Source organism: Antrostomus carolinensis, unplaced genomic scaffold (genome assembly GCF_000700745.2).
Source record: "Antrostomus carolinensis isolate BGI_N321 unplaced genomic scaffold, ASM70074v2 scaffold10562, whole genome shotgun sequence".
Classification (NCBI taxonomy): Eukaryota; Metazoa; Chordata; class Aves; order Caprimulgiformes; family Caprimulgidae; genus Antrostomus; species Antrostomus carolinensis.
In genome coordinates, this window is record NW_010302414.1 from 1,779 (window position 1) to 27,138 (window position 25,360).

General features: G+C 39.4%; 1 protein-coding gene across 1 annotated transcript in view; it reads right to left on the reverse strand.

The window, feature by feature from the left end:
• Positions 1–1,204: 1,204 nt before the first annotated feature.
• LOC104521706 (platelet-derived growth factor D-like) overlaps positions 1,205–25,360 on the reverse strand; it is a gene marked incomplete at both ends in the record, with an annotated part of 29,146 nt that continues 4,990 nt past the window's right edge. The window contains 2 exons of the mRNA XM_010163782.1: positions 1,205–1,264; positions 25,234–25,275. Of these exons, the coding sequence (XP_010162084.1) occupies positions 1,205–1,264; positions 25,234–25,275 (102 nt within the window). The remainder of the gene's footprint in view (positions 1,265–25,233; positions 25,276–25,360) is intronic.

The window sequence follows — 25,360 nt, forward strand, 5'->3', positions numbered from 1 at the left end:
CTTAAAATGTTAAGAAAGGTAACTAAGATGGCGTTTACCATATACTTGATCTCATTTTCATTGTTACCTGATGAGGGAGCCCTAGGCTTACATTTTCAAACATCAGCCTACCATATTTTTTAAACAAAATATTCTATCACATAGATTTTTTTTCCAACCTCATATTAGAATGAAAAATGAGTTTATGCATTTCAGTAGAACAGTGTTTTAGTATCTCCTGCTTGGCACACCCAATAGATCTAAGTCCTGCTAACATTACTATTAAGGAATTTCAGCACAATTAGTTCAAGGCTATCAATGCATCATATCATGAAGGGAAAGTGTCATTTGCAAACTCAGTTAAACGTGAGTGAGATTTACTTAACCCCTTCTAATTTTGACAACATAGAATTGTCTCTCTACTCACTGCCTGGCTTAGACACTAATCAGTACTGTTCCTTCACTGGCAACCACTGTAACAAAGATGCCATCACTAAACCCTCTTCCATGAATGCTCCAAACATTGGTCTCAAGTCTGCTTTGAGCATTTATCTTCATCTCATGTGTTTTAAGAGGAGTTTACAGGAGCTATGACAGCCAGTATTGCTCACAGGACTGCCCGTATTATGAATTCTGATGCTACATTGCCATTCCCCAGCATTTAACTTCGGAAATGAATGAGGGGACAGATTTTTGGCCAGTGACACAAACTAAATGTAATGAAGAGAAAATAAAATTTTATATTGAATTACTTGTTTTCCTTTTTTATTTTTTTCCCAAGTCATATTTCACTGCTGAATATGGAGACTTCAGATTTTTTATTACAAACACTTAAAAAAAAAATCTTAGTATTGACAATGAAGAGCTAGACCCATTTTCCTGCCTGCCTGTTTTAAGTATAGTCTCCTATACAGGTCAAGACATTTTACAGTTGAAAATTGTAAGGAGTTTATATCTTGTATTTTCATCTTGGCAGGATAAGTTTGAAAGCAATAAATGTTTCCCAATAGCTATCTCATGTAGTTACAACAGCTGATGGCATATCCTGAATTTTTTCTCCTTAAAAACACACTGGTTGACTCCAGTATGAGTTGGATAAACACTTATTTAATCCACATCTACAAAGGTGAATACACAGTTCCTCTGCGCAGGTGCCATTTCAGCGAGTTGGATTCAAGCCATCCTATCAATCCATTCATGGGCAAAATAGTAACAAATTACTTACTGAGACAGAGCTTGTGACTGACTCCCAGTTGGTTTCTGAGGCTGCATGCTGGAAATCATCCTAAGGGGAAAAACCCAGAGGGAAAAATCACTATTATGGCAATGTCCTAAATTAACTGCAGAACCTAAGAAATGTCTCAGCATTCAACATCTGCCACCTTTTTCAACCCTCTTTAATGCAAAAGGCCCTTGCCATGTGTTATTCCTAAATGATGCTACTACCATTCAGGTTCCTCCCTTTTCATTGTTTATAAACTAGCTCCTTGTGAGCTTGCTGTGGCAAGAACAGTTATTATTATTATTTGCAATATGATATACACTGCTTTGCATTGCAGGACCTAATCTGGTCAAGGCCATTACATTTATCTTCCAACATAAATATTAAATAACACTTCTGTATGGCTACAATCAGAGTATTAATGCTGTTCCCCAAACTGATCCATTCTGGAAAGAATGTGGACATGCTAATACCTTGGTACTACTTAGCCAAGGTGAAAGCAGGGTAATCTAATCCATTTTAAGTGTAGTCGTAACATGACTGTACTGCTTTTGGTGCTTGTGCTGAACAGGACTTGCTCATCTGTGCAGAGCACTGAATGGCACTATGTCCTTTGCATCAAAAAACACAGCCACAGCACATTCACATTACAATTGTGGTGGCACAAAACCTCTGGGCATTTATGGTTAATTTGAGCACAGGGAGGGGATTCATCTCATCTACCTTTGGACATCTACAAAGCAAACATCTAAGCTAGCAGCTTCTGTTTCCATTTACAGTCAACTAAAACTAGTACTTTTAAGGTACAAATAATCTGATCTATTTTAGAAGCTTAATTTGGGATGCCATTGATCCTAAAAATGCTTTTTTCTCTCCATTGCCTACAAAGGGAGCCTGAGAGGACTAGCTTAGATATAGATGTCAGAACTGTAGATATTGACATGTGGTCACCTGAATCCCAATCCACTTGTCTGACCAGAGATGGGAAATCATTACTTAAATAATGAAGAAGCCATTTCTTTAATCTTTTTGCAGTTTTACTAATTTTGAACTGCAATAATTAAACCATGAAAAATAAAAAAAAAGGCAGCATTACAGAATGGTTATTAAACACAGACATGCAGTGAATAGCTAATGATCAGCATGAACAGGCAGGTAAGGGAAATGAATTGAAGTGACAGCATAGCAAGATTTTAATTTCTAATAACAGAATTTATAATGAAAGGATTTAAAGAAGATGGATCCATGCCTGGACTCATCATTTTACACTGACTCAGTATCTGCTATGCATTTTTTAAGTTGGCAACTGAAAGGGTTATTAAAATGTTAATAATTAAAGTGGTAATTTTCTTCCAGGAACACAGAAACAAAACATTATTCTTTTTTTTTTTTTTTAAAATAAATAGTAAAGAAATCTGCAAATGCCATGATCAGGTCATAAACAATACCAGAGCAGTGGGCTACCCTGGCCACATTCTCTACACATTTGGTTGCCCAGTTCTTGAGAAGCCATGATTTAAAGTACATAAAAATGGATTTGAAAAGCTCATGGATCCGTTGGTAATGGTTGCCAGTTGCAAAACTTGTAAATCATTTCCTCTCTGTCATTAGCTTCCATTTAGCACTTCCAGAAAAAAGTAGCATTGAGTTCTGTGGCATTATTTTAAAACAGGAACAATCTGCCTCATTGAATGTCTGGAGAAGACCGTAGACAAGGAATAATTTTGTGTTTGAAGTGATGGTCCCCTTTTGTTATCTAATTGTATATATCAAAACTGTTTCTTTAGTCTATGATTTTTTGAGATGGTTGACGCCAGGGAATCCCTCCAAAACCCTGAGATAGACATGTGTACCACCTGCTTCTTGGATCTCAAACCTGATGACTGCACATTTTGACTGTGATTATATTTAATCTGCATAAACTATTCAGAACTATGTGGCTCTGTTCCACCATCACTCAAGGCAGCTGCAGTCATTCTTGGCTTCTCGGAGCTTTCAACCTCTACAGTTTGAAGATTATTATCTATGGCTTCTGCTTAACAGCTATTTCAAGTAATAATATCAAAGTGGTTCTCATCATTACAAAACACTCTCCTCCTTTCTCACCATTGTCCCTAGCAGAACCTGAAGGACAAATCTGTTCTCAGTGCTATCTATTATATTCATACTACCTTGTTCAGGTAAATTTGCATATGATCACTTGGCTATTGTTTTCTTCATTACTTAAAATCACATTAAAAATATTAGTTAACAAATAAAAAAAATACTTCTTTTTTAACTGAATGTTGGAAAAACAGGGTGGTAATAATTTGGCTACATCTCCCTGACAACAGTGGTTTTATTTTTGTATGTGTGTCATGGCAACATAAAAACATTACATGAGACTTCAGCAAAGCATTGCATTAACTGTTTCACAAGCAGCAAAAATACAGGGCTACCAATCACCTTCTGATAGCAGCTACTTTTATTGAAGAAAAACAACTTACATACATTAACTTCCAAAATTACACCTCAACCAGACAAATCCTGAGTCAGTTCTTAGAGTTAAATATGTATGGACATTGACATATTGTTCTTGGCTCTGTTTCAGACAAAGATAAGCTACTCTCCCCTTTGCAAACTGACTTTGTCTGTAGCCTGTCTCCCACCACTGATCTCCAACAAGTGACAAGAAGTCACGAGGAATACTTTTGTATCACTTAGGGCTTTCACAAGTGGAGTTCATGAGGCAAAATCACTGCTATCAAGGATATATGAGACTGCAGAGTCAAACAGCATTGGTTGCTGAGGAAGATGGTTTGCAGCCTGGGTGTCCATGACCTGCAGCAGCATAGGCTCTGCTGGGCTCAAGCCATGGGGTTTGACAGGGTCAGTAGGAACAGGGAGGCATCACGAAGACACCAGGGATGAGACTGGGAAGCTCTCCAGTTTGAGAAGCATGCTGTCTGTGATGCCTAGCATAGGCAATAACCACCACAGCACAGGTACAACACACCGGCAGCTCTCTCTAGTGAAAAGCAGCAGATCCTTATCTCTATAAGCTCCTCTATAAACTCTTTCTCCTAATCAGAAGGTCTTGAGGTGTTTGGATTAGGTATGGAAAAAAATTGTTTATCTGCCAAAACTTCTATAAATTATGGCTAATGAAAGCTGAGGTGATGCTCTCTGCTTCAGAGAGTCAGAAAGGTTCACGAAAAAGTTGTGGTTAAGAAGAGCCCAGATAGCATCCTAGACTGATGTTCTTAGGACCTAACATTTTAATGAAGTCCTCTCCTGAAGGAGCAACTTTCTCTACTGTGACCTTGTCATGGAAGTAGAAGAGAAGTGAAGAGGGAAAGGTAAAAATGCAGGCACGTTCTTGGGGCAAGTAAATATAAGAAAGGGGAAGAAAGAAAAACTAAGGAAAAATTAACACAGAAAAGCTGAAACTTTTGGGTTCTGTCTGTGGTCACCTCATTTGTGGCATTTAGATGCCATAGATATAAACTATATAAAAGAGATGTAGTTTCTGGAAATTTGCAGAACAGGGTTAAGGGGTGTACTGAGGCACAAAGCAGACTCTGCAAAACTAAATCAGAGGTGAAATGGGGCACATTCAAAGAGATCCAATACAGAAACAACAGGGGGATTGGACTAGATGATCTTTCGAGGTCCCTTCCAATCCCCAACATTCTGTGATTCTGTGATTCTGTGAAGTTGGGATCTCCCACTGGAATTTAAGAATTAGGGACTAGAACAGTGCAAGGTCTGTAAGGAAAACCTAAGGTAAATTATGACTTGAAGAAAAAGAGATTAAATTATCCTAACATTTAAATTAATAAAAGGAAACTCAATGATAGCTATTTTTGAACAATAGTCAACATGAATCTATTACATTTAGAGCTGCTTGCAGACAGGTAGTTAATAAGTAGATAAACTTGTAGTTAATAATAATAAATTATAACAATCTGGAAATAAGGTCTTTCTTTTTTTCCTTGTAACAAGCAATGGTACCAATATTTTCTCTGATATTTGAATTTATAGATATTAAATTTTACAAACAAAGCAACAGGAATTTCAAGCAAATAAACCCCAAACTCAGAACACAGTGTGTAACAGCAAGTGTTAGGAAAGTAAGAGAACAAAAGAAAAGTCATCATTTCATTAAAAAAAAAAAAATGCTGTGATAAATACTCAAGTTTGTACACTTCCACTGATTAATTGTAATTTCTCATGTAGCATTTTAGTACACTCCAATTTGTATTCTTAAAGATAAATAAAAGCATAGAGATGAACACTTTGAAATATCTTTTTCTTTTACCATACTTTCAATCCATCACATTGCTAGGTTTCATTTTCATATCAGAATAATATTTATTACCACTTTTCCTAAGGAGGCTGAAAGATACCTATTTTCCCACAGCAGGCTACTCACCAGGATGCCAGAGGCTGCATTTTTCTTATCTATAGTAATGGCCAAACCACTGCTTTCTTCAGTTCTGATGACCAGGCTTTAAATAAAAGATGCTGAATTTGGAACGCACACAACAATTACTTGTAATCTTGAAATCATGCCTTGCAATGAAACTAAATGGAGGCCAGTGTCTTTCAAGAAGGTTAGAGGTAACTTAATCTTTTCTCTCCAGACAATAACCTGTAGTTAGCTACAAGAGGCTGTTACCAATGCCAACAAGCTCTTTTATCTAGCAGTACAAGCATTTAACAGAATCAGGTGGTTGTAATCTGTAGGCAGTAATATTCAAACTGGAAGCATGAGCAAATTTTACCACTGATGGCAACTATTACTGCAACAGACAAGAAATGAACAAATAACTTTAACCATACTGAATTTTTTTTCCTATTTTCTGGTGTAGTCCCATAAAGGCAGGCCAACCATGACACCACTATTTTAAAGTCCGTAACAAAAGGTCAGACAGCCACCAAAGTGCCTGATCTCAAATGTGATAGCATGATTCTTGCCCTTTTAAAGACACAAATTGAGTTTCTGAAGCCCAGTTGCACTGCATATCAGTAGCTATAACCTTATCAGTTATGACTAAGTTAATACTACTGCAAAAAGACATATAAAATCAGTCTTGATTTGTTCTGACACATTTACTAGCTATAACTGAGTGGGAAGCCCAAGATACTTAAAATTTCAGAAGTTTAAGGCTATAATAATGATTTCAGTTAACTGCAGTTCGAGACATTTATTTATGGAAAGTAAAATTGAAGCAGAAATACATATATATATATGTATGGTTATGTTTGGTCATTACTCCTCTTCATCCTTCACCTAGTTTTTGAATTAGGTATTGCTGGATGTATATTATAAGAGTGCCCAAGAGATTGACATATAAATTATCTCTCTAAAAGGTCAGATAATGCTTGCTCAAATGAGATGATAGCTATGCCTTTGAAAAACCAGGTGTCATCTAACACTACACTGCCCATGAACACCCCATTTGATGCACATATCCACAAGAGAGTGTTCAGGACTTCATTGCCATGCTGTGCAAATTGTGCATTGCTTTTAATTTTTCTATTTATCACAGAGGCCTGTCCTTGTATCTCCATGTACAAGGGATTTCTTTTGCTAATAGTTACTCTGGTGCATATTGCAATTAAGCAATTGTAAACAAAATACAAATCAAGTCACATTCATTGTAAATACTCTGCAATCCCTTCTTTGCCATTTTTACCTGAATGGCAAATTTCACTTCTGTAATGAAACACTGGGACACAAAACTTGAAAGGCTCTTCCAGGTCATCACTTCCAAAACCCTCAGACTGGTTGGCTGTTTCCAAGCTAAATTTATCTTTATTGCACTTATGTAAGTGCCAGCTTTGTCCTTTTCTTCCTCTCCTGAGTTTGCTTCCTGCAGTACTTCTGAAGAGATGTTATATTGCCTCTCAGCATCCGTTTTATTAGACTAAGCAAGCCAAGTTGTCTTGGCGCTCTGTAAGAAATGTCCTCTTTTCTCCCGACTGTCCTGTAGCTGTTCCCTGAACACAGTTCAAGAAAGATATGGTTGTTCTGTACTATAGGGACCAAAACTGTACAAAGTATTCCAGAAAAGATGCAACTACTGCTTCATTGGTCCTTTGCCCAGTACACCCAGAAACTTTTTTCTCCTCTCTTTGCTAAACAGTGAGATGCCATTTAACAGCGAATGTTTTTGTTATTAATCTCTACATGAATGACCTTTTCACTCTTTTTGGGCTGTTGCATCTCACTGCAAATAAATTCTCCAGGGCTCAAGGTCACACAGTTCTCTCCAGTACACTGATTTTCCCATTCATAAGCAATGCACTTCAGCTCTGTGTGTTCTGCAAGAGCTATTAAAATGCTACTCAGACAGGTTGTGCTCTTGTCCCTAAAGAAACCAAAAAAACCCCATCTGATCATAAGACCATCCTTTAGAAACTCCCATTAGTGAGTTCTCCCTGGCTGGATACTCCCTGTTGCATTACAGTACACTGTCTCCGCTTTGACTGCCTCATGGCTCTTTTATTAATTGCCATGTCCTCCAGCATAAGTGATTGTTTCCTGTGTGGCACCGGGTGAGATGCTCCTATGAAGTCCAATTAGATCTGCTATACAGAATTTCCTTCCTCTCCAGACTATCCTCCAGTCTGGCATGAGGTCCTTTGATAAAGAGACATGGAGTTTTTTTCTAGTTTCCTTTATCTTTAACCACCTTCTCTGCTGACAAGTGCCCCATAAACTTTCTAGGTCAGACTAATGAGCGTGCAGTTGCCCTGGTCACTCTCCTGCCATTGATGTTATAGACTGCCACTGCATTTGTCGTTTCCCTGTGAGCCCTGGCTCACCTTATTGCTCTCCAGGAACGCAAGCCAGGTGCATTAAGCTAAGACTGCAGCTGCTCCCTGTTCCCTTTACATTACTATTGTATCAAAAGGGAAACATGCTTTCAGCAGTGACTCTTCATGCTTTGTGGTCTGCAGTGCCCATCTCTTGGCAGTGACAGTAGAGGGTGCTGAAGGCAATCGAGCTCCTTGCTCACCTTGGTTCAGTGTCTAAGCATACCTGGACCATGTTGCTGGCCCATTTTGTAGACCTTGCTGGTCCCCCTGTGATGCCACATGCTAGCTCTGCCAAGGTGATGGAGAGTGGACACCAAGAGGGGTCCTGGTCAGTGTGATGCTGCACATCAAAATGGTGTTAGGGAGCTGCCAGGTGGAAAAGAGATGGGGAGGAGTGACCCCAGGAGCCTAAAACTTGCTCCCAGGTCAGAGTCCAGTGCCCTTGAGAAGACTTTGGTAAACTTCTGCCACACTGACTGATGATATGTTTTTGGAACCAGTCTGCCTGGTAATAGGTGAATCTGCCCTGAGCAAAACAGAAAAAGCTGACGCTTCACTTGCCCAGCAATGTCCAGGTGGGTAAAAAAGTCCTTCAGTGTCAACAGAAGGCAGTGACGGCTGGTTATTTCAGGTCCTCCTTCATGGTGTGACTCATATCGAACAGGAATGTACTGAGAGGCCCCAGAACAAGGGGTAGAAGGAAAAATATTAATGAAAGAAAACCTCCTAGGAGCTAGCTATTAATTTTCTGTGTTCTTTCCACTTGAGTTTCTACCTATTTTTTATAGATTTAAGCATGGTCTATAATCAGTGGACAATAATCATTTAGAAATACAGCCTAATTTCATTTAATGTTGCAAGTTTTCCATTGTTCTACTGGAACTTAGGAGGATGTGCTAAGTGCTCTGACATGCACGCTCACATTTTCAGATGTGATTTGGGAGAAACATGGGAGGAATAATAATAATAATGAAAAACTCTAATGAAGCTAAGCAAATTTAATTCCAAAGCTGAGGACACAATGTAAAAAGGTACTGGTAAGGGACATTAGCTGTCCTAGCAGCAATCCCAGCCTATTGATTTTTTGTGAAGGATTCATTTGTTTTTGAGCTCTCTCCCAGAGGATGTCGTTTACTTCTGCAGAAAGCATGCAGCAGGAGCATGTGTTATGTTTCACAGATAATGCAAAGTAAAACAGTTTGTTCACCCTCCTGCTTTGACTGGAAGGCATTGCGTTTTCTAGGACAATAAAAAAGGACTGCTATACAAACTTTCTAAGATAATAACAATAATCATAAAAATAACAAGAATACATAATTTCTGAAGAATACAAGAGTAATTTTCTCTTAGCTTCACAAGGTTTTTGATGGATTCAAAAGCAGTTGATTTATTGCAAACAGCACAGGATACTATTTATTTGAAACTTCTTTTAACTGGAGTTCCATCAAACAGCTAGAGTAAGGAAAAGCAAACTATTCAGACTGGACTTCCAGTCTCATGTCTAGTCCTAAAAAATGCCATTGTCATTAAAGCTAAATACAAGTACCTTAGGAACAGTCATGCATCTCATGCATTATTCTTACAAGTATCAATTATAAGTATCACTATGAATGCAGACCAGGTAAAAAGAAAAGACTTTACATTTGCCACATTTTTGTAAACAATCTGACTAAACCATGTTATCAGTTTTGGTATCAGCTTATCAAAAGCCAGCCTGGGACCAAACTGAAACCGTGATATCAGCACCAGGAAGGTGTGTACTGGATCAGAGTTGGTGTGTGACACACTCTATTTAAATTCTGACTAAATACAAGCATAAACAAATAGACTAAGGATGGCTGTAGAATTATAATAGGGTAAATATTTTTTCAAGCAAAGAAAATCAAGAGGAACAGTTTATTTCAGTTTTATAATAATGACCTAGAAAATGTCATAAAAGTTGATTCTGGAAAAAAAAATAATTAAAGTTAGGGGGGGAAAAAAAAAAGAAAGAAGTTGTAAACACCATTTAATATAAAGAAATATGCTGGAACTACCAGAGGTCAGAAGCAGAGGGAAGAAAGAAAAACAAGCTTTAATTTAGAACAATGCAAATGGAGAAAAAGGTACAAGCCATACCCTATTTGATGGCACACATGGACTCAGAAAGGAACTCATGCCAAAAGCCTGGGCTGAGCAAAGAATAAAAACATGAAACTAATCTGCAATATGACATGGTGGCACGGGATGCAGAGTGACTTATGCCTGCAGACACAGAGATTGCCCCAGGGCACAGGGAGATGCTCTCCCCGTATCAAGGGGATACCATACCACCACAAATCGCCACATCCCAAGGGACCATGGGCAGAAATGGAGCCTCTCCTCACTGGTGGGGGTGTGTGAATATTTGCGTATCTCCACCACCTTCCCACAGGTGCAGGACAGGGTCATGCTCCAGAGCGAGAGAGGTCTGTGGGTGCAGGCGGCTTCTCTGGAAACTGAAGATGAGTATTCTCCAGACAACAGGCATAGGCAGCTAGTTTTAACCTACTTGGGTTTGATATCAGTAACAATAAAAATTGCAGGAGATAGCTTCATAACCCATCTATGAAGATGCCAAGGTGGCACCAAACCCACGTCATCCTGGCCTGGCAGTGCTGATCTGAGCAGGCCAGGTTTTCAGGCTGTCCAGCTCCACCAGCAATGCTGGTTTATGGGGAGAAAACACAGGGAGAGCATGCTTGGACCCTCCGGCAGAAAGACTTTGCTCTGTGGTTCGAAAACTCAGTCTTTCCTGGACATCAGATAGCATTTTTAATGTACCAAACCTACAGTCTGTTGAATTTTTACTGCTGGTTTTAATACAGCCCTCCTGGTCACCCTATTAGCTCACAATGACAAACCTTTCTGGACAGTCACTTCAAGCCATGCAAGCCTCCAGATTTCTGGTGGTGGCAATACAAGCGTTTTCTCTGCTTTTAATCTATTTCTTACTGCACCTGGAAAATGTACCTGGACCAGCACTGAGCTAACAATGCCAGCACACAAAGTTGCTGCTAACATGGGAAAGCAGAGTACTTACTTTAACATATTTCTGATGGAGATAAATTACATATATAGGGAACAGAGTGTCCTATTTTCTGTTGTGTTATATTATTTGTTGACTTCTCTTTTTTTTTTTTTTCTTTTTTTTTTCCCCTTTCAGAGCTTAATAATAGCAATTTACCTGTATAAACTTAAGCGTCAGCAGAAAAGGGGTGGAAGGCCTGAATAAGAATAAGACCAATATATGCAGGCTCTTTGCTAACCATGAGCATAAGATAAGCACCTAAGACCTTGTGTTTATCATGCTTGCCTAGAGGAAAGGCACCTCAGAGCTGATACGGACATGTAGTACAAAGCACATTTTGAAATAAGGATCCCATTTCCTGTCAGGTGCAAAAGTTTCACCTCATCTGTAAAAACAGCAATTGCTTTATGTTTGGTTTAGCTGGCCACACATACACAGTATTCCCCATTTCTGTATACTTCTAGAGAAAGCAAAGTTTTCAGCACTCTATTTCCATCACTAGCAGCCTCTCCAGCAGGCCACACAAACCATACGGAGCTGTCAGAATACCTGTCCTCATAGTATCCAGGTTCTTCCAAGCATTTTTTTGTTTCAAGTTTATTGGTGTGAGATAATTTTTTGTGGCTCAAAGGTGGTTGTTTTACCCTTGTCTTCCAGCAGTTGAAAAATTAGGCTCATTCTTTCTAGGCCATTTTGCCAAGTTTAAGGGTTTGTTTGTTCCTTTTATGTTTTTTCTCAAATATAAGATTCTCTTTTAAAATTACCCATAAGACTGCAAACATTGAACCCCAGGGCTCACAGATGCTGTTATCTCTATCAGTCACAGTGCTGTCAAGCAGTAATGAAAAAATGAAAGAAAAGACTGACCTCCATGTAAGAACTTTTGGGCCATGTCTATATTAGTAAATAAAATGAGGTAGAGATTGATCAGACATGGTATGACTCATGTCCTAGGACATAACCATTACCCTGCAAAACAGAGTGCCCACAACAAACTATGTATTGGAAACAGCCCAAGGCCTGTGCTGGCCCCAAACTAGCCACGCTAAAAATGTGAGTGCAAATGACCTTGTGCCTATGCTTCGGCTCACACTCAGCCTGTTTGATAATCTCTTCTGTCAAGTTGGGATACTTTAAAAGTGCAGTCTTTGCTGACACTTCAGGGTACATACAGTTCATTATTAGAGGGTCTGATCCTGCAAGAGTTTGCATTTGTGCTGCACTATGTGACTGATGGTTGGGCAACAACGGTGCCTAGAATCAAGAACACGAAATGAGACAACACAATGTCTGATTCCTACACTCATTACAGAGTATTTTTAACCACACATTCAAAGGAAGCATTTTTATAGCTGCCAAGATCAGAAGTATTATTTAAAAAAAAAAAAAAAAAAAAAAAAAAAAAAGGGCTTCCGCAGCTTAAGAAAAGAAGGGGACCTGGAAAACAAGTTTTGTCTGCCACAAAACATCAATTTGTACAATTAAAGTACAAAAAAACCTATTAAAATGAAAAAAAAAACCCTATTGTCAAGGGTCACAGACAAATTGGATGTTATTTGAATCTGCTGACAATGATCTGACAACAAGATACACAAGTTCCACAGATCTAAAAATTATTTTTAGCTTCCAGTGCTGCAGATGAGTTGCAAAATCTGACCCTGTGTAGTTACAGGCTCAGACCTTTTCTAATTAAACACTGACTAGTCATCAAACTGACAATTGAGGAAAACAGAACTGCATTTTTCTTGGTATTGCAAGACACAGAAAATGTGATAGATCTTTTTTTTTGGCATGGCATGTATGTTAAAAATCAGTTCAGCATGGAGAGAAACATGTGGGTTGAAAAACAGAGAGGGTGTTGTAGGCATAGGATTATGGTAGCAACCCAAGCACTGGGTGTGAGGAGGTGTTCAGTTCAGTAGCACAAAGCTCAGCACCAGGCAGGGGTTTATTTTGTGTAACAGTGTAATTTAGCCAAAAATTTTCTAGTAAGATTTATCCTATCAAGACTAAAGCGACAGAAACCCTGCAACTAATAAAAGATGTGTCTGTGAAAATGCATGGGTAAGGGAAAAACAGAAACACTCTGTGACATATCTGCCATCTGTGTTATTCTGAAGACATGCATGGACTTTATCAAGTGCTCAGAGCAAAACAGAAGGTTGTAAATTTAATAAAGATGTATGCATAGAAAATACAAATAAGATTTATACAGCACTGTGACTGTCTTTGGAAATGTGGTATATAGCATGAAGGTCATTGAAGCTAGAAGCAATGTGCTGAGCAAAGAACAGTGCCAGCCTGCAAGCACAGCAGCTTCTCCAGCATGGAGGAAAGACCTTCTTTGATGACCTATGCCTGGAACTACAGAGTCAGAATAATACTAAGAATTGTTAAAAGGAAGTGTAGAAATCCCAAGAGCTCCAGTTATGATGCAGCCTGAGGCGGGGGGGGAGGGATGAGAATAGCTACCAGCCTTCTCCCACCCACTACCAGTTGCAAGTGGCTCGGCATGGTCTGAAACTGATTTTTGCTCTTTCATCTTCCTTGTTTGGAATCTAGGTTTGCTGTTCTCCATTTGGTAATCATACAATTCCTTAAACTAGAGAAGATCTTAGGTAAGTCTGGCAGGCACATAAAAAGCAATCATCCAAATGAAAAAAGCATAGCAGACAAGCCCCTTTGTTCATCCCTCTCAGTTTGGCCATGCAGCCCACCCTGCTGGCACAGTGTCCCAGACTGCAAGCAGGAACAACATAGCATGCCTCTGCAGCATCTTTTAGAAGTTAATCTTGTGGCATTTTCCAAAGGATTGTTGTGTCTGTCTTTGAGGTGGGAAGACCTAAGGCTGTGAGAAGGTGTCAGGGCAAGCAGTGGTGGAGCCTGGCTCCGAGCCGCGGCTGTGAGGCCAGCACCCTCCCCCAGCCCATAATGCTGCATCCAAACCTGCAGTCAACACAGCAGTGGGCACAGCCATCTTCACTGAGGACATGGAAAAATCACAAATATTATCAGAACCCCGCAAGGGGAAAGTTCACCCTGGAAAAATGCAACCTAATGTATTCCTAAATTACATGCTGAGCAGAAGGAGGAACCTAGGAAACTCGGGAGCTCAAAGACAGACTGACCTGACAGAGGAAAATACATTAAAAGACACATTTCCAGTGTTAGGACAGCCAAGCTGGCCACTGCCATATAGACCTGCCCAAGCAGGGTACTGTGGCACATGACACTCCACCCATAACACAGCCCTGGTAGTGCTTGAACCACAAGACTCAGTTCACTTCACTACCACAGAGACATTGTAAAAAGCTGTGAGTTTTGAAAAGAACATCAAGAACTCTGAGAGGATTGGATAGCCTGGATTTTGGGGAAAGATTAAAAGCTAAATATGGGCATCATTGCCTCACTAAGCAGTAAGTAAAGAAGTGTGAGAGCACTCTGCAAATATTTGAAGGAGATAGACACCTACAACAAAGAGATCAGACTTCTTTATCATAAATTAGGAAGGAACATAATTGCAGGCAGTGGTATGGCATTTAAAAAAGGGAAACTTAAAACTGATTAGCAAAGAAAAAAATGTCTTTCCAACAATAATTTATTAGTCTATGGTTTAATCTCCTGTGAGGTATGCTCCTATGCTTGTTGTATTTAAAAATGATACTAGATGGACAACCAGTGAATCTACGATACAGAAAATTCTTGTCCTTAGAGAAAAATGGGCTGAACAACCTCTCACTTTTAAATTACCAGATTCTAGGTTTGGCTGCATTACACATTACCAAACAAAAACCCATCTACAACCTCCATAAATTTAGACTCAGAAATCTTAAAAAAATCAGTATAATTTGATCCAGGGCTGTAAGTATTTTCCAGCAGTTACTGTTCTTGCAACAAACAAGGCAAAGATTTCTTCTGTAAGCAATTAAACATGCATTATACACAATGCATGGTTTTCCCTGGTTTGCCAAGAATGACAAAGACACATTGAACAGTGCTAAGGTCGAAACAGCCCCTGCAACCCAAACTTGCCTTAAAACAGCACAAGAGCAGGATTGTGCTGCCAGGCTTTATCAGATGACGTTGACACACAGTCGAATACACAGTATTGGTGGAACACAAAACATGAAGTTGAGCCTAGGAGCCCACCTCTCCACAAGACTCTGAAGACATCCAATTCTTGTTTTGATTTAAAAGACAACTTGCAACCAACACCTGCTGTGATGGGCTTTGTCAAGTTCCTCAGTGCAAGCTGGATGTCCAGCATGTTTCAATTCACCAGTCACTTCCTCTGGAAGTCAGTTAGAAGAAAATTCTGAAAGCAGAGTGAATTCCTATTTTTCTCCAACATAGTTGGCACACATTAAAGCTGCATCTCCTTCTTCTGTGGAAAATCCAGAGCAGAGGCTGCTCAACAGGAACAGCCTGGGAAGAACATGCCATTTCCTCTTCCCTTGTGGCCACAGTGGTAAGAGGGACCAGCCTTGCTGCACTGAAGCACCAGGACTTAATTAACACCTCTTTGAAGCACTGTAATACAACCTTAGTGCCTAATTAACCTTTTTACAGGATCAAACATGGCATCTCTGTTCTCCCTACAGATCTGTCATCTATAACTAGATTTCTATAAAACACCCTCCAGAGTTACCAAAAGAAAATAAAAGGTAAGTCCTTCATATATTATGATCATTTCACTTGCTAACATTCTTCAGCTGTTGATAAAGTGGAATTAAAGGACAGAATATGGATTTACAGAGACAGCATTATGTCCTCAAGTCAACACCCTAAAATCGTTCCACTTTTCAACCAAACAGCTAATGTGATAGACCGATTAATAAGTGCTGTTAAAAAAGTTGGACAGTGTAAACTCACCTCATATTCACACACAATGAGGTGAGAATGGCTGGATTTAGCCTTCCTTTTTAGTGTAGACACAGAGAGATCCGCACAACTACCAGCAGCACTGATGGGTGTTTGCGGCATGTCCAGTTTGATACTGTGTTTCCCACCTCTCCTTCTGGTGCCCCCTAAAAGTCAACTCTAAGTAGATAAATTAGCTAGAAAGTTTTTCCATGTCTTCTAACAGGAGCTGTTTTAAGACCGCTATTGGTCCATCCCTATCGCAGTGCCGAAATACCATGTCCATTTTCTGCTTGGTTACACAGACATGGGAAGCAAAGTCAGGCAACAGGTTGGCCTTTGTCCTCTCCCAGCTTATGCTCATTATGGCACAGAAAATGTACCTTTTCATTTCATGCATTACAATTTTCAGTGCTGGATCCATCCTAACTTTGTGCTACCTATACATGTCTAACGTTAATTAAGAATATTGCTTTATGGATACCCTGAAAAAGCAGTCCAACATAAGTGGTTAAGTAGCAATACTGATTTTAAGACTGACAAGCTCTAAAAAAAGCCTGAAATAATAAATACTTTTTAAAACTAAAACCAGGACATTTGCCTGGAGCAGTTTTGATACAAAAATATTTTTAATATTCTCCATCTATTTTTTAACCACTACTCATTCACAAGACTTCCTAACTGTTAGGAACAATTGATTTATTTCTCCAATTATCAATGGTTACTTAAGATTCTTACAATAAGTTTGAGCATAGATTTCATTTCCTACTTGTCCAATAGCAGTATTTTGCCACTGACCAGTAATTCATCAACTCTGGCTCACTGGAAGTCTACTTGTAGTGTACTCTGTATTTTTATTTAACAGAGATTGCTATGAGAACATCATTGATAAAAGTACTAATGTTATTAGTTGCTGCTGGAGCTCAAAGCCATAGTGTTTGGCTGCTTCACAGCTGCACTAGGGATGGGAGGGAAAAGCACAGTGAATAGCAAAACCCAAACCTGGTATTTGGATGTGCCAGTGAAATATTCCACATCATATCCCGTCATGTTTAGTGTATTATCCGGGGCTGACCAGAAAAGGGGGGTGGATTTGCACGGGTTTTCTCTCGGGCTCTCGCTCTTCCAGGATCGCAGTTTCGGTTCAAGATTGTTGCTTATCAGTGGGTGGTGAGCAGTTGCACTGGGTTATCACTCATTTGCATATCTTATTACTGTTATCATTATCACTACTATTTTAATATTAGTTTTGGGGTTTTTTAAGGTTTTTTTTTTTATTTCTATTATTAAACTGTTTTTATCTCAACCTACAAGCCTCCTTATCCTTGCCCCCAATCCTCTCCCCTATCCCCTGGGGGTGGGGGTGAAGTGGGTGAATGGCTGTGTTGGCTGCTAGCCAAGGGCTAGCCCAGTGAAACTATCACAGCATACAAGCTGGAGGAACAAACAACTCAACATGAATCTTCACACATCCCCTCAGACAAGTACAGTGGCAAGATCATGGCCAGGTGCTATGACACTGGGGCTCCCTTTATTCACTTAATAAAAAAACAAAACAAAGTAACTGTTCTGCCAGTATTACACACTTCTCAACAAGTGCAGTGTTCCTGTGGCCCTTATTTGCTACTCTTATACAGTATGCAGTTGTGTGATCTCATTACTAATATGGTTGCGCACTTCCTGGAATTTGCATCTTCCAATTCACTTCTGCTGCATTTTGCGAGAAATGACGTTGATGTTGAATAAGGCTTTTGAGCTTCTACAAAGAATATACTATGATTTTTCTTGTCTAACATGGGTAACACTCTTTTACTGCATATGATGCACTTTTTCTGTTTTTGTCTTTGTATCTCTAACTTACCTTGGAAAAGTGGGAACTTCCTCTAGGCCACTAACTTCATCAGGAATTCTTAAAACAGGTAAGTATTGCCAGCAGGAAATGCAGTCCTTTGAAATCTAAAGCTGTCCTAAATGAACAATGCCTCTAAGTCTTGTTAGAGTCAACTATTTTGGACAGGATACTGGATTTGAAAATAACACGTTTGTGTTTGTACAATCCTTTGAAGATGTAAAGTGCTACATTTTCTTGTCCTTGGCCACTACCACAAGGTTGGTTATTTCTCAAACTGTGCATAACACACTACTGGATTAAAGATGTAGCATTTTCAACAGGAATTGGATATCAACAGGATTGCTGTTATGTTAAGATACGTTGATGACAATGTCCTGCAAAGGAACCACACTTTAACTGAGCTGTCAACAAATCAAGGATGGATAAGAGCAAACGGACAGTTCACCATGCTGTTCAAACAACAAAACTGCCAGGCACACATGCTTGCAGCTGTAAAAACAGACACTAAGGTTTATTTTCCTTTCTGATTAAAGCAATTGTTTTATCACTTGAAGTCTGACAGCTTCCAGGAGCTTCTGTGTGCTTACTGGGTCCCGCTGCTTCTGGTTTTGGTATCTTCCTCGCCAGAAGGTCTATATTTCCCTGGCCATAACACAATTCCTCACCTATATTACCGGTTGACTCTTTCCAGTTTTGAAACACCCCCAAACCGAGTCCTACTACTCCTCAAGTTCACCGTCAAGAGGTTTTGACAAAAGAAGCTGATGTAGTGAAATGGCCCTACTTTTGCCCTGCTTTCTAACTGATCCACAGATGCTCTCCTTCCTTTCCTAGACCCAGTCTTTCCTATTTCAGGTCCACTGCCTGTTTAAAATCTCCAATTAATTTTCCTCCTTTCCTTCCTGACCATGCCACCATGGCTTTTTGATTTTTCCTTTCAGCTTTCAAGAATCTTTGCTTGTTTGGGGCTTTTTCTGCCTCTCCGACCATTGCAGTCTGGTGTTTCTGCTGCCTTGTCTCTCACTGTGGACTTGCCTCTTCCACTGTGTGTACTTGCCTTACCCACAATTATCTTTAGTTTTGAACGTGGACAATACTTAACTCTCCTCCCTTGTCTTTGCTGCTGCCACTGCTTCATTGACATTCCTGGATGATCCCATATCAGTCCTTCCCTCTATACTTGTAGCATTCTCTGATGCCAAGCTGGTAGGTGATTCCTCCTCTCCCTAAAACCCACTTTTGTTCACCACTCTCTTGTCAGTATCATCTCTGACTTACAAATGGCTTTAGAAATTGGGACACAAGAGACTCCTAGTGAAATTTAAAATTCAGAGTCACATAGTAGAAGGATTGAGACCAATCTTTGTGTCTGAGACAAGAGTAAACATGGAATGGGCACCATACTTTCAGAAGAGACCTGCCAAGAGAAGGACTACATTAGACCACAGTATAGGGAAAACTGGGAGAAGATGCAGCCTGGGACAACTGACCATGAAGTGTTGGACCAGGTTGGGTCATAGTTTTGGCTGCAGCCCCCATGCTCTGTCTGACTCATGGGCTGCATTCAGCTGGTGGGTCTCAGGCTTGAAAACCTGCAAGGTTTTCCACCTGAGGAGATGGGGTAGACAAGACTGAGGAGTTAGGCAGTAACGGTTTGGGGTTTTGGAAGGTGTGATAAGACGTCGTATGGAAAAATAGCTCTTGGTCAGATGCAAATGTTGGAATGAATCTTTTAATTTGGAACTTCAGCTGCCCCTGGAGCAGCCAATGCTGCCTGTGAAACTACTTGTTCAGGCGTGCCTTCTCAACCCAAGTACACCATTTCCTTATTGCTGAGCTATCTGACTCCAAGTTTTGCTTCTTGTGTATCCTTCACTATCTTTTGTTTTGCTCTGAGTGCTGGGAGAACTGGAACAACCCTGCCTACCACACTGCTTGGCTTGTCTACCATGCCACCTTCCTTTCTTCATAAAACCCTGCTGAAGGACAGGTTAGGTCCTGTGAGATGAATTAACCAGCAGATTGAAGCTTGCTGGATTCTTAGGAACCTTAATTAAATGGAAAGCATTCCTCCTCCCCATATAAAATTACTCTGAGATGCTCCATGTCTCAAGATGCACTGAGGCACGATCTCTCTTTTTAACACGCTGTCATTTTATGTTGCTTTTTAAAACACTATAACACCCTTCAAAGTAAAACAAAAATAAATCTGTGCTTAGATAATCTTTTAAAGCCTCTGCTTATGTAAAGTTGTGGAAGTAATGTTAAGGATTTTGAGCAAGTTTTATCTAATTAGAAAGGATTTAATTACTTCTCTCCTGAAAGATGAGCCTCTGGCTGATAATTTTATGAGGATAGTATGCCTTGAGCAAAACCACAGAAAATAGTTTTCTGATAGAACTTAAGAAAATAGAAGTTTCATCATATAGATTGTTACAAGTTTTGCACATGGGTTGTGTTTATAAAAAATCCTTACTGTCTAGTGTAAACAGGCAATCAAAACTGAAATCAGAGAAAGAAAAGCCAAAGAACAACTGGTAAAGCTTCCACGTGTAAGTTCTTGCTTCTTCATCATGAGATTTATTTCATGTTCAACCACTTTATTAACCAAGACATTCTCCCCCCCACCCCATTCCTCTCTGTTTGTACTCCCAGCAATTTACGGGGATTCCTTCTGTGGATTATCTAGAAGCAGGGAAGGTATTCACGCACCATTATCACGCCTGTTGTCACATGAGATATATTATATGGGTTTTCAGGCAGAATATTTTGTCTTGGAGACAGAAATGAAATGTCTATTCTTTGAAAGAAGTGACAAGCTAAACCAGAAGCACAGCAGCGAAGACTCATGCAGCTTCCGGGCTGGATCCAGCTCCGTGGCCCGTGATAAAGAATTAGTCATCCTTTATGGTCTCTATATTCACACTGGTGGCTGAATCTTTTTGTGATCATGTTAACTCTTACAAGGGCATTTATTTATTGACTTATTTTAAAGAACTGCAACCCGCTGCTGCACTATTTGTATAAAGAAATTTGGTAAAATACAGGGAGCCAGTCACTTAATTCAGAGTGACTGTGAGCACAAGTATCAGGATCAGGTTCTTATTCTGCCCATTTTCATTTTCTGATTGTGTTTTGAATTTTTGGTGTTTTCTTCTGAGTTTAACAGGCAAGTATCAAAGAGTTTAAGTTTAGTATTTCAGCTAACTTTGACTGGTCAATATGTTTTACATGGGAAAGTAATTAAATTTTATTAGGCTGATTGTGGTGTCTCACACCATTTTGTGACCAGTGTTCTTTTTTCGATCATATGAATAGTGACCTATAGCCTGGGTGTTTAGAAGAAAGTTACTTCACCGAAAAATTCCACATAATGCATCAAAATCCAAAGTTTCACCCCCTCCATTCCATTCCATTTCTTTATGGCTTCTTCAGTCAAAAAATGTCAGCTCAAACAAGCAAAAATGACTCATGATCTAACACACTGATAAACATTTTGACACATAAGTTTATCCTGGGACAAGTGCACTTATGTTTTCCTGTTTAGTACCACATGTACGCCACAGCTGGTTTACAATTCCTAAATAAGTAGAGGTGTTTACTTAAGATGTAAACATCTTAATGCCATGTGATGTTCCTTAGTAATGAATTATATTGTAAAGGAAATAAAGGTAAAGGCACATATATATGTGTATATATGTAAAAAGATGTATATGTAAATATATACTTTTTTAACCTTACACCTTTGTATATTTGCATGTTTGTACATATACATATATATATATATGTTCCTAGCTTTTCTGTAGCCTTTGTTTCCAATAAAAATTTTAGTCAAAGTTCCAAAATATGGATTTCATTTAGGATTAACAAAACAATTAGTAATGCAATAACAATTTACTGTTATAAACGTATAATAAGTATGTGCCTTATATGATACACTTAAAATAATGTTTTTAATTAGCAAAAGGAATCCAACATTTTCTAGTTGTCTCATTAAAATGAAATTAGATGCAGAGTTGGGAATTTTAATTCAAAACATTCACCTTTATTGTTGGAACACATTCCTGAATGAGTTCCTAGATTATTTTAGTAAATGTCCGTGCTAATGTACCTGTAAAACACGGGGTCCAGTGTTGTTAACATTCCCTTCCAGAATGAGGACATTGGAAGAATTTAACTTCAGACAGAAAATGGGGATGTATAAAATTACTACAATCAAGCAAAGATTATTTCCATGTGTAACTTTGTGACTTAATTTACATTCTTACATCTTAAAATAATTTATACAGTATTTTTAATAATTATTGAATACTTACTTGCTACATGCAAGATCCCTCAGTTGAGGTAACTGCACTGCAAGCAGCAGTGGAATGCAATTTTACATTTGTGTCAACCTGGAATATTCACATCACCTATTTTAAGGTGTGCAGCCCAGGGGCTTTTCTCATGACAGTGCCTTCCTCCTCTCTAGCAACTGTGTAAGTAACCTAAGATTACTTATCTTCCTCTGTATCACATATTTCTACAGTGTTTGTTGTGAAACACTACGTCCTTAGAGTAAGAAATTATATAACGTGTGAGAAGAAAATAATAGAATATCCAAGTGCCTTCTATACTGAAAATTCATGTTTCTAAGGCAACTCAATCAAAAAAAGAAAACCAAAACAAAACGAAAACATGTTTGAGAAATAAGCACGTTAAGTGATAATGGCAGGGAGGAATTTCAAACAAATTTGCAGCTAAGTAAGGCTCATGCCTAATAGTTGTCCAGGGCTTGCTCCAGACCATTTTTGCTCCAGGTCTGTGAAGCTTGAAAGAAAAGACAATTTTTTAAGAGGTTGGATCATTTCTCCGGGTGGATACACAGGATATGCCAACAAACTGCACAGCTACATCTGGGAGCTTTGAATGTGAAGTGCCTGTAGGCACCAGCCACCAGCTGCACATAGTTACCTACTTCTGCACTGTCACAGACAGAACAGAGTAGGAGTGATTTTTTACTGCCACATTAGGACACTTTTGACTCTTACTCAACCTGGGATGAGCAGTGGCGCACACTCAACTCACTAATAATCTCCTAGAGTCAGGTCCACCCTGGAGCTCCAACCACAGGGAGTCCTATGGCTTCATGGGGAAACAGCAGACCAGGGACAGGCAACAGGCAGCAGCATGTTGGATCTGCCCCTTCCCTCCAAAACCATCCTCGCTGCTCCCCCTCCAGCCCTCCTAGTCCTCAGACCTACAGCAAGGACAGCAAAGACAGAGGAGAGAGGAAGAGGAAGAAGGAGGAGGATGACAGCCTTGGCAAGCAAAAGTTAAATGCTGCATTTAGATGGCCAGACTTTATTTATTAGAATCATAGAATGGTTTGGGTTGGAAGAGACCTTAAAGATCATCTAGTTCCAACCCCCCTGCCATCAGCAGGGACACCTTCCACTAGACCAGGTTGCTCAAAGCCTCATCCAACCTGGCTTTGAACACTTCCAGGGAGGGGGCATCCACAACGTCTCCGGGCAACCTGTTCCAGTGTCTGACCACCCTTACAGTGAAGAACTTCTTCCTAATATCTAATCTAAACCTACCCTCTTCCAGTTTGAAGCCATTACCCCTTGTTCTATCACTACCTGCCTTTGTAAAAAGTCCCTCCCCAGCTTCCTTGTAGGCCCAAATTTTGTAGATTTCACAGATCTGCTCCCTTGCCCACTGTCCTTTATCTTATATTGCAACAATTAATTACTCCCACGCATCCGTATAGCTTTCAACTTTGTTCTGTTAAAGATCATCCTTGTGTTTTTTTCAGTTTAATTTTTCCAGAGTCACTCTGCATTCTAATCCCACCACCCTGAGTGACCAAGCCCCTTCATCTTACATGAGTTGCTTACTTTGCACGCCTTGGTTTACAAGGGCAAATAAAAGTCTAATTTATGTCTTCTCTAGAAAAATAAAGCCTTTTTGTTTCTCTAAATGGCACTGAAATTTGAAGTTAATGCAAAAACACAAGTACATGAAGATAATGAAGTATGTTTCTGCTAAGCTCTGCGGTGCCTCATTTGTGCCTCCTGCAGAGTGCTGAACTAAGTAAAAACTTGATCTGCATCAAATGAAGTGAACTTAACTGACTTCCTTGAACATTCATAAATGAGAACGTCAGAGAGTGAGGCTGCAAGGCTGTTTGGCTGCATGTGTAATGGGGAGAAATTCACCCAGCCATTCTGGCACCTTGCTCAGGCGATGCAGCTGACCAATAAAACTCAAGCAAAATCTCGAAATTGTTTGTTTCAGTCTTCTCTGGAAAATTATCATTCAGAGTCTGGTAAATCTGGCAGTTCTGAACTGCCATGCAGATCTAAACTCCAAATACAAGGAAAAAAAAAAAAAAAGAGCTAAAGATTTGCACATCTTGTGCATTATTTTCTAAGAAGCCCCCAGAAGTAACCTTGTCTTGAACAAGGTTACAAAGCAAAGAAAAAAAAAGCCATGTAAAGGTCTTTCATTTCGTCTGATAGAAAATACCATATGCTTCATTAATGCTCCCTGGTTTGCTGCCTAGAAACGCACAATGAGATCAACCTTCAGGGGTCAGCAGTGCTCAGCACATCTACGAACTGAGCTCTAAGCGACTGTGGGGACTATCGAGTAAGGGCTGAATCTGCTGAATATTAATCCTGCAATCTTAGGTTAGATGGTTTGGAAACTAAAGACCAGCTAAGTACATATCATGGCCCATCTCACAAGTGCCACTCATCACCTGTACAGTTCTCTTCACAGAAATAAAACAGTATTTCATTCAGAGGGTGCACTTGAATATTCTGAATAGATTTGCTAGACTGTAAAATTCTCTACTCATAGTTCTGAAATAAGATAAACACAGTAACCTTTTTTTGAGCTTTCTAATGCAGCGTCCTGTGTTTTGAGTGATAACATTCATTTTCGGAAAGCCTAAAGCTATCGGACTAGCTGTATGTGGCCTGGAATAAAGCTTGCTAAATGCAGTAGAGTTTTTGTGGCTGCACTGCAATATGAGCAGTGTAAAGAGAGGCTGCTTCACTGTCTCATTTTTATGCCCAGTGCTCTTTCATAGACTGCCTAAATTTTAGTTTTAGTAAATTATCTTCAAATTAAGAGTAAATTAGAGCTCAGGATTTACTCACAGTGCAGTGCCTTACTCCACTAGAAGCCTAACAATTTAAATACAAGGGAGCACAGTCTTTATAGCTTTAGAGTTGTCTTGACAATGTGCTGTTTATGGACTCTTTTTAGCATACATAGGCATACATGCGTGCAAAGCCGAGAGGTTGAAGTGAAATTACTGCAACAGTGGATTTCTCCTGTTTCAGCATTAACATTATTGCTATTCTGGGCTTTCTTATTCCTGTTAAATAACAATGGATTGAATAAAAAGGGAATAAGAAGTGTGATGGATATGAAAATATAATGATGACAATATAATAAATTAATGCTTACCATTTCCTGAGTGTTTGCAAAATCTGCCTCTTTCGAGCTACACTGCACCAAAAGCATTATAATATTAATCAGGACAATAGAAAGGAATACATATTTGTATCAAAATCTACTTAGAGCATTGAGCATT